General features: G+C 37.9%; 1 protein-coding gene across 13 annotated transcripts in view; it reads left to right on the top strand.

Annotated features, from left to right (window-relative positions):
- MACF1 (microtubule actin crosslinking factor 1) overlaps positions 1-13,565 on the top strand; it is a 379,780-nt gene that overhangs the window by 341,522 nt on the left and 24,693 nt on the right. For all 13 annotated transcript variants that reach the window (XM_077150197.1, XM_077150196.1, XM_077150193.1 and 10 more), the window contains 11 exons: positions 1,215-1,370; positions 1,475-1,681; positions 1,869-1,988; positions 2,448-2,617; positions 3,531-3,690; positions 4,468-4,662; positions 5,007-5,135; positions 5,990-6,133; positions 6,615-6,803; positions 9,547-9,667; positions 10,249-10,412. In XM_077150197.1, the coding sequence (XP_077006312.1) occupies positions 1,215-1,370; positions 1,475-1,681; positions 1,869-1,988; positions 2,448-2,617; positions 3,531-3,690; positions 4,468-4,662; positions 5,007-5,135; positions 5,990-6,133; positions 6,615-6,803; positions 9,547-9,667; positions 10,249-10,412 (1,755 nt within the window). The remainder of the gene's footprint in view (positions 1-1,214; positions 1,371-1,474; positions 1,682-1,868; positions 1,989-2,447; positions 2,618-3,530; positions 3,691-4,467; positions 4,663-5,006; positions 5,136-5,989; positions 6,134-6,614; positions 6,804-9,546; positions 9,668-10,248; positions 10,413-13,565) is intronic.

The following is a 13,565-nucleotide window of genomic DNA, read 5'->3' as shown; positions in this document are numbered from 1 at the left end:
GCTGGTGTCATGGATAGTTATTTCTGATGTTGTGGAAATATTACACTTTAGGATCACTAAGATAATCTATTAAATGTGTATGGTGCTGTGTTAAAGCATATATAGATAAAATGATGTACAAAGAATTCCTACTGTCTAGGAACTTACAATATACTAATTTCTAAACATTTGTCAGATAGATTTGAGGCGGATTTGGTTTTGCCACTTGATTTCGTTTAGATTGGATCTGTGCATTTTTGTAGCATTCATAATGTTTTTTAATGTTATAAAAGTAACATGAAAGCACAAGAGGAAAATAAAAACCATGTAAAATCCTAATCAACTATAATTACTAGTAATTAATATCTTCAGTGTACCTGTTAGGATTTGTTTCTGTGGGTATGTTGGATATATTTATTTTTAACAACCTCTCATTTTTCTGCTTTGCCTGTCTGGTAGAGGGGTCAGAGGCGGAAGCCTATCACCAAGATGTTGGGGTCAGAGGTTTCTGAAGATGATGCTTTTGGACTTTGTTGCATTGGAATGTCTTGTGGAGAGTAGTACTTGTCTTGAATGAGCTGTGTTTTTTTGCCATTTGGATTCAGATCATTTAGCATAAAGAAACAAATATCTGAAAATTTATACCTAATATTTATTTTTGCCTAAAATTTCAAGCTTCTTTTATTACCTTTTTTACTAGTAGCATTAAGTTTCAGATTTAGACATTTTCAGATGCCGTATTTGCTGGGGAAAAAAATGTGTTTAAACAGAGAGCGCTGCAGTTAGCATCCTCTTTACAGTAAAACGCTTTTTATTTCATTTTTATTCCACAAAAAGTACATTAAAGGAAACTGAGACTGCCCAAACCAGTTTGCAGATTCTGCAGCTGTCACCACTAAAGGGTCTGTTCCCCTACATTTATTGACTAGTTTTACTCCTTTTCTTTAATGTCCCAGGAATTGGAGAGTTGCAGAGAAAGTAACTTAGGTGCTATTTGTTCTCTTTCCTTTTCCATGTACACAGTTCTTGTCTAGTTGTTTCAGTTTCAGACACTAATATTGAAATGTCCCCTTTTTGACAAACAGGGCATACTTGGAGGTTGATTAAATGAGGCTTCGTTTGTAGAGGTCATTTCATTTGGAGTACAATTCATGTCTTTGTCCATGAAGCTGTAATTCCTGAATTTAGCACTTTATCTTTGTGTGTGTGTGTGTGTGTGTTTAATTAAAATTCAGTCAAAGCTGGAAGAGGCCCTCAACCTGGCAACAGAATTCCAGAATTCCCTACAAGAATTTATCAACTGGCTCACTCTAGCAGAGCAGAGTTTAAACATCGCTTCTCCTCCCAGCCTGATTCTAAGCACTGTCCTTTCCCAAATAGAGGAACACAAGGTAACTATGACACTATTATGTTGCCTTCCTTTTGAACAAAAGAGTTGAAAGAAATGCTTCTCTATATTGTATTAACTTTTAAAAGAGTGATATTTCTCCCTCAGGTTTTTGCTAATGAAGTAAATGCTCATCGAGACCAGATCATTGAACTGGATCAAACTGGGAATCAGTTGAAGTTCCTTAGCCAAAAACAGGATGTTGTTCTGATCAAAAATTTGTTGGTTAGTGTCCAGTCTCGGTGGGAAAAAGTTGTCCAACGATCTATTGAAAGGGGACGATCACTGGATGATGCCAGGAAGCGGGCAAAACAGGTAAGTTATAAAAGAAAGACACAAATTTATTGAACAATCTTATGCTGAATGCATTATAAAAGAAAGACACGAATTTATTGAACAATCTTATGCTGAATGCATTGAGTGTCTGGGGGTGGTTCTCATAAAAGTGCTGGGTAGTTTGCATGTTCATTCCGGTTATAAATTATTTCTTATATAATTTTAGTTTCATGAAGCTTGGAAAAAACTGATTGACTGGCTAGAAGATGCAGAGAGTCACCTGGACTCAGAACTAGAAATATCTAATGACCCAGACAAAATTAAACTTCAGCTTTCTAAACACAAGGTAAAGCTGTTAATTACTTTTGGATCTTGAACTTATTACTCACTGAGGTTTAGAGATTGCTAAAAATAAAGTCAGAGCTAATCAAACAAAAACTAATTGATTATTGTTTAAAAAGTTAAGGTGATGATGCAGTAGTAAATTGAGCCATGGTTCCATTTTATATCAAGTCACTGTCTAACCATGATGATATCCTTCTGTTCAGTTAACAGTTCAAAGTGATTGTGGGAAATAACGAGTTAAAACAGGTCTTTTTGAAATTAACATGCACTGCTGTATTTCACATGAACAAAAACTTAAAAATTTTTTAAAGGATAGGTTACTTACTAATTTTAGTTCAAAAAATGGTGATTCATATACTGTATTTTGTTGTCAACCTGGAAAACCCACATTTTTTTTGTTGCAAATCAAGAAGTCATCTGACTTTTAACATGTTTTTTCTTTTCTTTTTTGGAAACATAGGAGTTTCAGAAAACTCTTGGTGGCAAACAGCCTGTGTATGATACCACAATTAGAACTGGCAGAGCCCTGAAAGAAAAGACTTTGCTTCCTGATGATACTCAGAAACTTGACAACTTGCTAGGAGAAATCAGAGACAAATGGGATACTGTTTGTGGCAAGTCTGTGGAGCGGTGAGCACAATTGTCCCCTTTCATATTTGTCCCAAAAGTAACTAATAAATTCTTCTACTGGATTTCATAAATGGTCATGAAGCTAATGCATCATCTGGAGGTTTTGCAGCATCTCTTAATATCTCCAGTTCAATGACAGTTTTGAAATTATTGGAATACAACTTATTGAAATTCTCTCATGTTTAACTGGAAATTGTGTTAGAAAGAGAAAGTGCCATAAGATCAAGCCAATGTACTATATCTGTAAGTTTAAAATAATTGAAAATCACCAATTTGCAATATCAATAGTTACCTAACTGAGTGCTCTCACCACGTATTGAACACTATACAAAGCCTCTGGGTACATTATCTCATTTAACCATAATAGTAACTGAATTTTACTGAACACTTTGAATTTTGGCAGTATGGTTCCTAAAGCTTATTACTTTTATCCACTGTGCTGTACTGACTTATAATTGTTTCAGTAGCTGTGAATTATGTCCTATTTGTACTCCTGTTTTTTAGATGAAGTTCGAAGAAGTTGAGAAATAGTTCAGGGTCACATAACTAGTGTAGAGTTAGGAATTGAACTCCTATTTGATCCCAGACCATTACCAAAATTATCATCCTCTACTAGAGTAGTATAAAGTAATTAACTTAGACCTTAGGTCTTAGGGTGTGTCCAAGTGGATAGCCATTGGACTGTAAGACGTTGGAAGAACTGTTTATCTGTCCTCTGAACTACACTGCATCCATTCTATAGAGTGGTTTGAGTAAAAATGTCTGGACATCTTTTCTTGTCGCTTTTATTGTATTTCTAACTAGTCCAATATGAAGATCCCTCCCTATATAGAATTGAAGCAGTATTCTGCTTCAGCTGAGCCGTTCATAAAAAGACTCCCTAAGCACACTGGGATTTGTGTGTTTTCCTCAGGCAGCACAAGTTGGAGGAGGCCCTGCTGTTTTCAGGTCAGTTCATGGATGCTTTGCAGGCCTTGGTCGATTGGTTGTACAAAGTGGAGCCGCAGCTGGCTGAGGACCAGCCTGTGCATGGGGACCTCGACCTCGTCATGAACCTCATGGATGCCCATAAGGTGAGGGGCCAAAGCTGGGTCCCAGGGAGGGGGAAGTGGTTGGGCCCTCTACCTATATGCGTCTTCTGCTGGGGAGTTGCCATCTGGCAGAGAAAGAAAACCCAACAGAGCCAGTATCTCTGCTTGTCAGAGAGGCAGGCAGCTCCTTGCTCTGTGTTTAAACAAACTGTTGCTGGGGTTCTGCATCAGTCACAAAGAATTGACCAAAATTGGTTACACTCAGAGATTTGACAATGTGTAAACGTCACTTTGAGATCCCTCATTTCCTGTTTGTATCTCTTAGTTGAGTCATAAAATGAATTTAATTCAGATGGAGACTCTCAAAGATATCCATTTCCACTGACTCCTAAAAGGAAAGTGAGGTTTTTTTTTAACCATTTCTGAACCTAAGAAGCCTAATACTGTGCATGCCAATATTTGGTGTATCCTAAACCTGTGATGTTAAGCTGCATAATATCTTCCTGTTTTTGCATAAAACATTCAACTTTACTTTCAACTTAATTAACATTAGGTTCTTATGGGCTTGGCAGATGTGTTCTTATTTAATTCCCAGAATTCTGGAGATGTTGATATAACTATTTCCATTTCACAGATGAGAAACTGGACTCAAGGAAGTGAAGCAGTTTATCCAAAGTCACATAGCTCATAAGTGCCTGAGCTGACTTTCAGAGCCAGATATTCTGATTATTCTTTCATATAAATCACCCTCCCTCCCTGTGTGCATAAAAAAAGCGTAGGATTTCTCAGACAAACTAATTCTTCTGTTTTCTTTTCTAGGTTTTCCAGAAGGAACTGGGAAAGCGAACAGGAACTGTTCAAGTTCTGAAGCGGTCAGGCCGAGAGCTGATTGAGAATAGTCGAGATGATACCACTTGGGTAAAAGGACAGCTCCAGGAACTGAGTACTCGCTGGGACACTGTGTGTAAACTCTCTGTCTCCAAACAAAGTCGACTTGAGCAGGCCTTAAAACAGGTAACAGAGATTTGCTACAACTACCCAAGGTGACAGATTTAAGCAGATTCATTTTAGTTTCATTCTTAGGATCTGTGCCAGCCAGTCTTGAAATGAACATAAAGTTGAAAATGTTCTTTAAGACTTTAATACTTATTTGTGTTAGAGAAATAACAAATTCAGTTGTTGTTATTTCAAAGATCCATAAATGAAAGATGACCTTTATGGGGCTTGGATAGGACCATCAAATGCCTGTGATGAGCTCGGAAGTTCAGGGCCTGCCTGGATCCTTTCCCTGGCAAATCCCAGTGTTTAGGACTTTGATTGCAGAAAGAAATACCGTATTTTATGCTTGGGTATTTCAGGCAGAAGAGTTTCATGACACAGTCCACATGCTGTTGGAATGGCTTTCTGAAGCAGAGCAGACTCTTCGCTTTCGAGGAGCACTTCCTGACGATGCAGAGGCTCTGCAGTCGCTCATTGACACCCATAAGGTAATCCAGCTCCAAGGTCTGGCGAACCATGCCCTCACCATGATTATAGCTGCACTGCCACCAAGGAATTCATGCTTGGAAGTACCTCATGTGAAAGGAGCAAAACCAGAATGGGCCTAACTTACTGCTTTAGTAGGAACAAGAGGGAAGGGACTGATGGATTTTTGACCATCAGAATGAAGATGAGCATTCATTCGTTTTCACAAAAATAATACAAACTGGTTGTAAACATGTCAAACAACATAGCATTATATAAAGACTGATGTGGACTATTCCATTCTCTTTATCCCTCCTTACCTACACACTCCTTTGTTTGACTTTCCTTATGCTACCTGCTTTGGGCCTTGATATGACACCCTGCAATTGCTTACCAGGCTGTAAAGTATAATGCAATATGTGGGGCCTCAGTTTGAACTGTCCTACTGAGGTGAGAATGGTTTCTTCTTTTAGTTTTTGTTAATTTCACATTATTCACCAAGAGATTTTAATCTTGGTTTTGCTGTTGTATTCTGTTGTGGATGTTTAAAAAAATAGTGTAGTGTTTTATAGCTGTCTTTATTATATTTGTGCCAAGGCAAAACTTTTTACAAATATGGAAATGAATTAAAAACAGGGTTAAAAAATGAGAGGGAGAAACTAACTCAAAGTAGGAAAAGAAAAAAAAAAAAAAGGAAAAGGGGCAAACTTCTGTGTCCTAGTCCTTTCCCATAACTTTTAGAACTGAAAAGAAACTGCCAGAGATACCCATCTAAGGATTTTTAGGTCCTGTGTCCACACACAGAGGTAAAAAATACCCTGAAATATTTTTCTTCTTAGGACTGTTAAATTTTTGTTTTCGAATCTTTTTTTTTTAGGAATTCATGAAGAAAGTGGAAGAAAAGCGAGTGGATGTTAACACAGCGGTAGCAATGGGGGAAGTCATCCTGGCTGTCTGCCATCCCGATTGCATCACCACCATTAAACACTGGATCACTATTATCCGAGCTCGGTTTGAGGAAGTGAGTCTCTGGTTTTAGAGTGAAACTATAACATGATGGATTTATAGCAATGAAATACTACAGAGCTCCCCCTCCCCCATAATGAATCTTTCCTGGTTTCTCACTGTGAATATCTCAGCAAAAATTAAGTTAGCTTTTTAGTAATGTCTGTATACTTTGTAATGTGCAGAAATCTGGAAGAATAGTGCTGGGTATTGTGATGTGTTAATTAATGACTTCCAGTAGATACATTGTTTCAATTGTTTCCATCTTTCCTGAGAAATCCTGTTTTTAGTAGGATGTACTAGATTTGCATTCAGGAGAGACAATTTCTTATCCCAACTCTGTCACTACAATTAGGATCAAACCTATTGACTGCTTTGGGTGTTCTCTCTCCTAAAAAGTCATTGAGAAATCAGAAGAAAAAGGGTATTGAATTTTTTCGGTAAAGAGATGTGCTTGATTGAAAGAGTTAATGGTTTCTTTCTTTCTTTCTCCACAGGTCCTGACATGGGCTAAGCAGCACCAGCAGCGTCTTGAGACTGCCCTGTCAGAGTTGGTGGCGAATGCTGAGCTGTTGGAAGAGCTTTTGGCGTGGCTCCAGTGGGCTGAGGCCACCCTCATTCAGCGGGACCAGGAGCCGACCCCTCAGAACATCGACCGCGTAAAGGCCCTTATCGCTGAGCACCAGGTAGCGTCATCGCATCGTGTGTGATCACTGCCATTTCCTGTATTGGTCAAGGAGCATATTTCCTTTATCCCGTGTATTAGTTTTTTGTTGCAAAGTGGCAGTTTACCACAGATTTAGCAACTAAAACAATATGCATTTATTATCTCAGTTTCTGTGAGTCAGAAATCTGAGCATGAGTTGTCTGGGTTCTCTTCTTAGGGCCTCGCTAGGCAGAAGTTAAGCTGTCAGTTGGTGCTATGGTTCTCCTCTAGAGCTTGGGGTCCTCTTCCAGGCTCATTCAGGTGGTTGGCAGAATTTCCCTTCCTTGGAATTGTAGGACTGACATCTCCATTTTCTTGCTTGCCATCAGCCAGAGGTCACTCTCAGCTCTAAGAGGCTGCCCTCAGATCTTAGCCACACTAGCCACAGCCAGTAGGAGAAACTCTCCAGCTGCTATGGCAGTCGTATTTAATATGAGGCAATAAAGGGAGTGACTCTCCCATCATATTCACATCTTGCCTGTACTCAAGGGAAGGGAATTATACAGGGCATATATACCAGAAATGGGTATCTTGGGAGCCATCTTAGAGATTTGCCTACCTACGCCCTGTTTTTATTGACCTTCCTCTGAGCAAAGAGCCCGTTGATCTTTCTCCCATTACACCTGGGTTCAGAAAGATCTCTTTGCTGAGTCTGTAGAGATAAGCTAAGAAAACATCTCAAACTAAACTGAATGAAGGGAAATTCAGTTGAGCTATCTCTGTATGTCTCTAGGAAGCAAATGTGTTTTGTTTTTTTTTAATTTATTAATTAAAAAAATGAAGAACAAACGTTAACATATAATTCCATTCTACATATATATTCAGTAATTCTCAATATCATCACATAGTTGCATATTCATCATTTCTTAGGACATTTGCATCAATTCAGAAAAAGAAATAAAAAGACAACAAAAAAAGAAAACAATAACAGAAAAAAAATTATACAAACCATACCCCTTACCCCTCACTTTCATTTATCACTAGCAGCAAATGTGTTTTTTAACTATGATGATGTACACGGAATACAAACACAGATCTTGCTTAATTATATTGCGGACAATGTATTTTTTTAGCGTATATAAAAAACTACCCTAGTCAGTAAGAACTACCTGTACTTCTTATCACATTTATCTACACTGACACCTTCCCTCCTGATTGAGTGGCAAAGATTTTCTCGCTGAAGGCCGATTTCCCTTCCTTCTGTTATCCCCTATCTCCCCCATGTCTTCCAGTTCTCCTTTTCTGTTTACTCTTTCCTGCAGAAGTTCCGTACATGTCCTTTCAGCCTCATGTCACCCCTGAGGAATTACCATTGTCCTTTCCTCCTGTTCTAGCCAAGCTGCTTTTTCCCTGTCCTCTCTCCTCATTTCCCATTCACTTCCCAAACTGTCATGGCATGACTCCCTTCCCTAGCCAACACTGCCCCGGGTCCGTTTGGCTAAATCCCGCGGTTGCTTTTCAGTCCTTGACAAGTAATACAGTTGGCTCTTCTTTCCTTCTCAGCCCTTTGTCCCTTTGACTTCTGTGTCCTTCCATCTTGTTTTCCTCTAGTCTTTCTTACCATTCCTTCTTAGACCCCTTAGCTAGTTCTTTCTCTGCCCACTTGTTATTGTGTACCCTGAAGTTCCATCCTTAATCCTCTTCTCACGCTACTGACCTTTCCTGTGAGATTTTATCTAGTCTATCAATCTTGGCCATTACCTGTAAACTAAGAACTCCACATCTCCTTCATCTCCAGCACCATCATACTTGAAGTCCGGAATGGTACATCAGAGGCAGACTAAAATGCTGCTTTATCTTTGCCTCCTTGTTTGCTCCCACCCCCTCCCTTCCAAACCTATGTCTTACCTTTTCATCTACTCAATCATCCAACATAGAAGTCTGTGATATATCTAGGGTTCTTCCCTTTCCCCTACATCTAGCTAATCATCAGCTCTTCTGTGTCCTGCTTTCAAAATATCTCTTGGCTCTTTCTCTCCTGCCCTGGCTCAGGCCTTCATCATATTTTGCCTCAGTTACTGCACTGGTTTCCTAAACTGTCTCCTCACTGCCAATCACCCTCCTAGCTAGCACTGCCCTGTCTTCCCCACTGAAGCCAGAATGATAGCTCTAAAACACAAGATTTTATCATGGCTATTACCTGAAGGATCAAAATCCTTCTGTTGCTCCCCCCATCACTCTCAGAATATTCTCAGTGCTTGCCCAGGCAAAAAAAAAAAGAGAGAGAGAATAAAACCCCAGTCCCTTACTCCGACACAAGGGTTTTTGTGATCTTTCTCCTGTCTGCCTTTCCAGCTCTACCTTATACTGTCTTCTGATTGCTTCTCTGGCTTTGCCCATGTTGCACACTCTGCTGGGACAGCCCTTCCCTGATTCTTTGGCTAATTCTTAATCCTCAGCACTCAGCTCAGGTTCCAGTCTCCAGGCAGTTTTCCCTTGGACTATGAGGTGTCCATAGAAACTAGGTGTTTCTTTGGTACTCTCTGACTTCGTTGTTTTCATCACTCAGCTGTGACGAACTCCTTAAATTACAAGCCATGTCTTTCTTCAAGTCTCTAGCACCTAGGAAAGGACCTTGTTCCATCATATTTCTTGAAAGGAGTAAGAGAATATCATCACTTGGTCAATCAGTTGTGGGCTTGGCCTTTGTTAGTAAGAAGTTGCCTGACTCCATAGTTGAAGAAAACTCGCAACTCTTTTTTCCTGTTGTTTGTGTTTGACAGATGTTTATGGAGGAGATGACTCGCAAACAGCCTGACGTGGACCGGGTCACAAAAACATACAAAAGGAAAAATATAGAACCTACTCATGCACCTTTCATCGAGAAATCCCGCAGTAGTAGCAGTATGTTTCCTGCCCACTATGTTAGAATGCTTCTTTACCACTAATAGAAGAGAACACGTTCCAAGTGCCTATCAAAAAAATTTCTTTTTCATTTTAAAAAGCCATAATGGAATGGAATCAAAATCTTTTTTTGTAATTCACTTTTCTTATACTGACAGATAGTAACTAGTACTCCATTTTCTTTGGTTAATATGAAATTTTGAGGTGGTTGAGCAAATTATTTTGCTTTGCTCTGGGTATCGGTGCAAGCTATGTTTTGTTTGCACTGATTTAATAATAAAATCAGCTTCTGTAAAATCCATTTTTTTTTAGTTGAGTTGGTATTTTCTCAGTTCACTAAGGTAGATCAGAGTTGATTGAAGATATGTAAGAAACAAATACATTTTGGCTGGGGAGTAGGATCAGTAGTTCTGGGATTTCTGTGCTTCCATAGCTAAATATTGCCAGGTCCCATATTTCTGTTACTAGTTATGACTAGACAGCGTTATAAAGACCTCCTAAATTCATACTGTTTAATGACTGTTTCTCTTTTTGGACTGACAAAACCATCTTTCTAATCTCATGGTTATCTTTCCTTTCAGGGAAGTCCTTGAATCAGCCCCCGCCTCCTCCCATGCCAATCCTTTCACAGTCTGAAGCGAAAAACCCACGAATCAACCAGCTCTCTGCCCGCTGGCAGCAGGTTTGGCTCTTAGCACTGGAGCGGCAGCGGAAGCTGAATGATGCCTTGGATAGACTGGAGGAGGTAATGCCCCAGGAGTGGCTTTTCTTGGGAGGAAGAGACTTTTACCAAAATACAGCGCTTCTGAGACCCTCTTGTTTTTATCCTTTTAGAACTGTTTTATCTTTTTTTTTAAGGCAGTTTTATTGAGATACATTCACATATCATATAGTCCATTCAAAGTTTACAGTTATTGGCTCACATTATGTTCACAGAGTTGTGTATTCATCACCATGATCAATTTTAGAATTATAATTTTTGTTACTCCAAAAAGAAAAATCCCATACCCTTATTACTGACACTTAGCATTGGTATGGTACCTTTGTTAGAATTGATGAAAGAATATTAAAATATTACTGTTAACTATAGTTCATAGTTTGCATTAAGTAAATTTTTTCCATACACTATCCTATTGTCAATACCTTATAATAGAGATGTATGCTTGTACATCTTGAAAATTGTACATCATGAAAGAAAATTTTTATATTTGAACTATTAACCATAATCATAACCACGAAGTTCACTGTATTTTAATATACATTCCCATGTTTTGTCCTCTAGCTTACTTTTTAATGACATATACAACCCTAAACTTCCCCTTTCAACCACAATCACATACACAATTCAGTGCTATTAATTATGCTCACAATAAAGTGCTACCACTTGTTGGAGAAACTCTTCATCCAGTTGAGTGGACTTGGCAGCCTTGTCAAATCTCAATTGACCTTGAATGTGAGGATCTATTTCTGAACTCTCAATTCTATTCCATTGGGCAGTATGCTTTTCTTTATGCCTGTAACATGCTGTTTTGACCACAGAACTTTGTGATATGCTTTAGACTCAGAAATTCTGAGTCCTCCAACTACTTTCTTCTTTTTCAAAATGTTTTTGGCTATTTGGGGTTCATTACCCTTCCAAATAAAATTGATAATATGCTTTTCCATTTCTGTGAAATAGGCTGTTGGAATTTTGATTGGTATTGCCTTAAAGCTATACATCAATTTGGGTAGAATTAACAATGACATTTAGCCTTCCAGTCCATGAACATGGAATGTCCTTCCACTTATTCAGGTCTTCTTTTATTTCTTTTCGCAGTGTTTCATAATTTACTGTGTACAGGTCCTTTAGGTCTGAGCTTGAATTTGTTCCTTAATATTTAATTCTTTTAGTAGCTATTGTAAGTGAAACTTTTTTCTGGATTTCCTCCTCAGATTGCTCTATTACTAGTATATAGAAACTACTGATTTTTGCGCATTGATCTTGTATCCCACCACTTTGCTGAACTCATTTATTAGCTCTAGTAGCTTTGATGTCGCTTTTTAGGATTTTCTCTGTATAGAATCAGATTATCTGCAAATAGTGAAAATTTATATCTTCCTTTCCAATTTAGATGCCTTTTATTCCTTTTTCTTGCCTGATTGCTCTAGCTAGAATTCTAGCACAAAAATGAGTAATAGTGGTGGCAGTGGGCATCCTTGATTTGTTTCTAGTCTTACAGGGAAAGCGTTCAGTCTTTCACCATTGAGTATACTGTTAGCTGTGGATTTTTCATATATGCCTTTTTATCATCCTGAAAATGTTTCCTTCGATTCCTCCCTTTCAAAGCATTTTTATCAAGAAAGGATGCTGAATTTTATCAAATGCCTTTGTATATCAATGAAGATGATTATTGTGCTTTTTTTCTCCCCTTTGATTTGTTAATGTGTTGTTATTATATTAATTGATTTTCATGTGTTGAGCCACACTTGTATACCTGGGATAAAACCCAGTTGATCATCACGTATGATTCTTTTAACGTGCTGTATTTTTTCAAGGATTTTTGTATTTATATTCGTAATTTTCTATTCTTCTAGTATCTTTATCAGGCTTTGGTACTAAGGTGATATTGGCCTCATAGATTGAGTTAGGTAGTATTCCCTCTTCAGTTTTTGGAAGAATTTGAGCAGGATTAGTATTAATTCTTCTTGGAATGATTGGTAGAATTCATCTGTGAAGCTGTCTGGTTGTGGGTTTTTCTTGTTGGGTCGTTTTGATGACTGGTTCAATCTCTTTACTTGTAATTGGTCTCTTGAGATCTTCTATTTCTTCTAGAATCAGTGTAAGTTGTTTGTATATTTCTAGGAATTTGTCCATTTCATCTAGGTTGTGTAATTTTTTTGCATACAGTTAGTTCATAGTGTCTTCCTATGATCCTTTTTATTTCTGTGGAGTCAGTAGTAATGTATCTCCTCAGATTTCTCATTTTATTTATTTGCGTCTTCTCTCTTTTTTTCCTTGTCAGTCTAGGTAAGCATTTGCGATTTTATCAGTCTTCTCAAAGAACCAACTTTTGTTTTGTTAATTCTAGTATTTTTAAATTCTGAGTGTGTCATTTATTTCTGCTTTATTATTTTTTTCCTTCTGCTTGCTTTGGAATTACTTTGCTGTCCTTTTTCTAGTTCCTGCAGGTGTTTAGTTAGGTATTTGGTTTTAGCTCTTCTTTTTTAATATAGACAATTAGGGCTATAAATTTCCCTCTCAGCACTGCCTTTGTTGTATCCCATAAGTTATGATATGTTATGTTCTTATTTTCATTTTTTATGAGCTCCTCCTAATATGACCTGTGTGCTTTGGCCTCCTTCTTCAGAAGTAGAAACAGACCAGTGCTGAGCCATCACTTTCTTTCCTTCATGTCCCTGTAAAATAAAAGCCACGCACATGTGAGAAAACCACTCCAGTAAAGTATGTTGTAGCCTGTGATGTGGAAAGCAAGAAACTAACCAGTCCATATGAGGAGCAGTCCTATGACTCATTCCTCCTCTGCATCTAGCTCTGATTGAGAATTAGTAAAATAATTTTGAAAAGTTACCTTCAGTTGTGGAGCTTATCAGAAAAATTATCATTATTGAGCTATTTATTTAAAAATAGAAGCCACACAATTGTGAAATAAGACTGATTGTTTTATGATCTTGTTATTCCATTAGTTTTCATTAGGTCATGAAAAGCAAATCAATTTCCAGGTATCATTACTCAGTCTAAAAAATATAGTACTATTATTCTCTTGTTTCTACAACAAACGTCTAATATCTTTTATATTTTTTATTTGTGTCATGGCAGCTATGCCCAGAAGTAAGTGTTCTGGTTTTTTGTGGTTATTTCTGTAGGCCATGAGTTTTAAACATATTTGGTTTGTTTGTT

Source organism: Tamandua tetradactyla, chromosome 2 (assembly GCF_023851605.1).
Source record: "Tamandua tetradactyla isolate mTamTet1 chromosome 2, mTamTet1.pri, whole genome shotgun sequence".
Lineage (NCBI taxonomy): Eukaryota > Metazoa > Chordata > Mammalia > Pilosa > Myrmecophagidae > Tamandua > Tamandua tetradactyla.
This window is presented reverse-complemented; position numbering and strand designations above follow the sequence as displayed.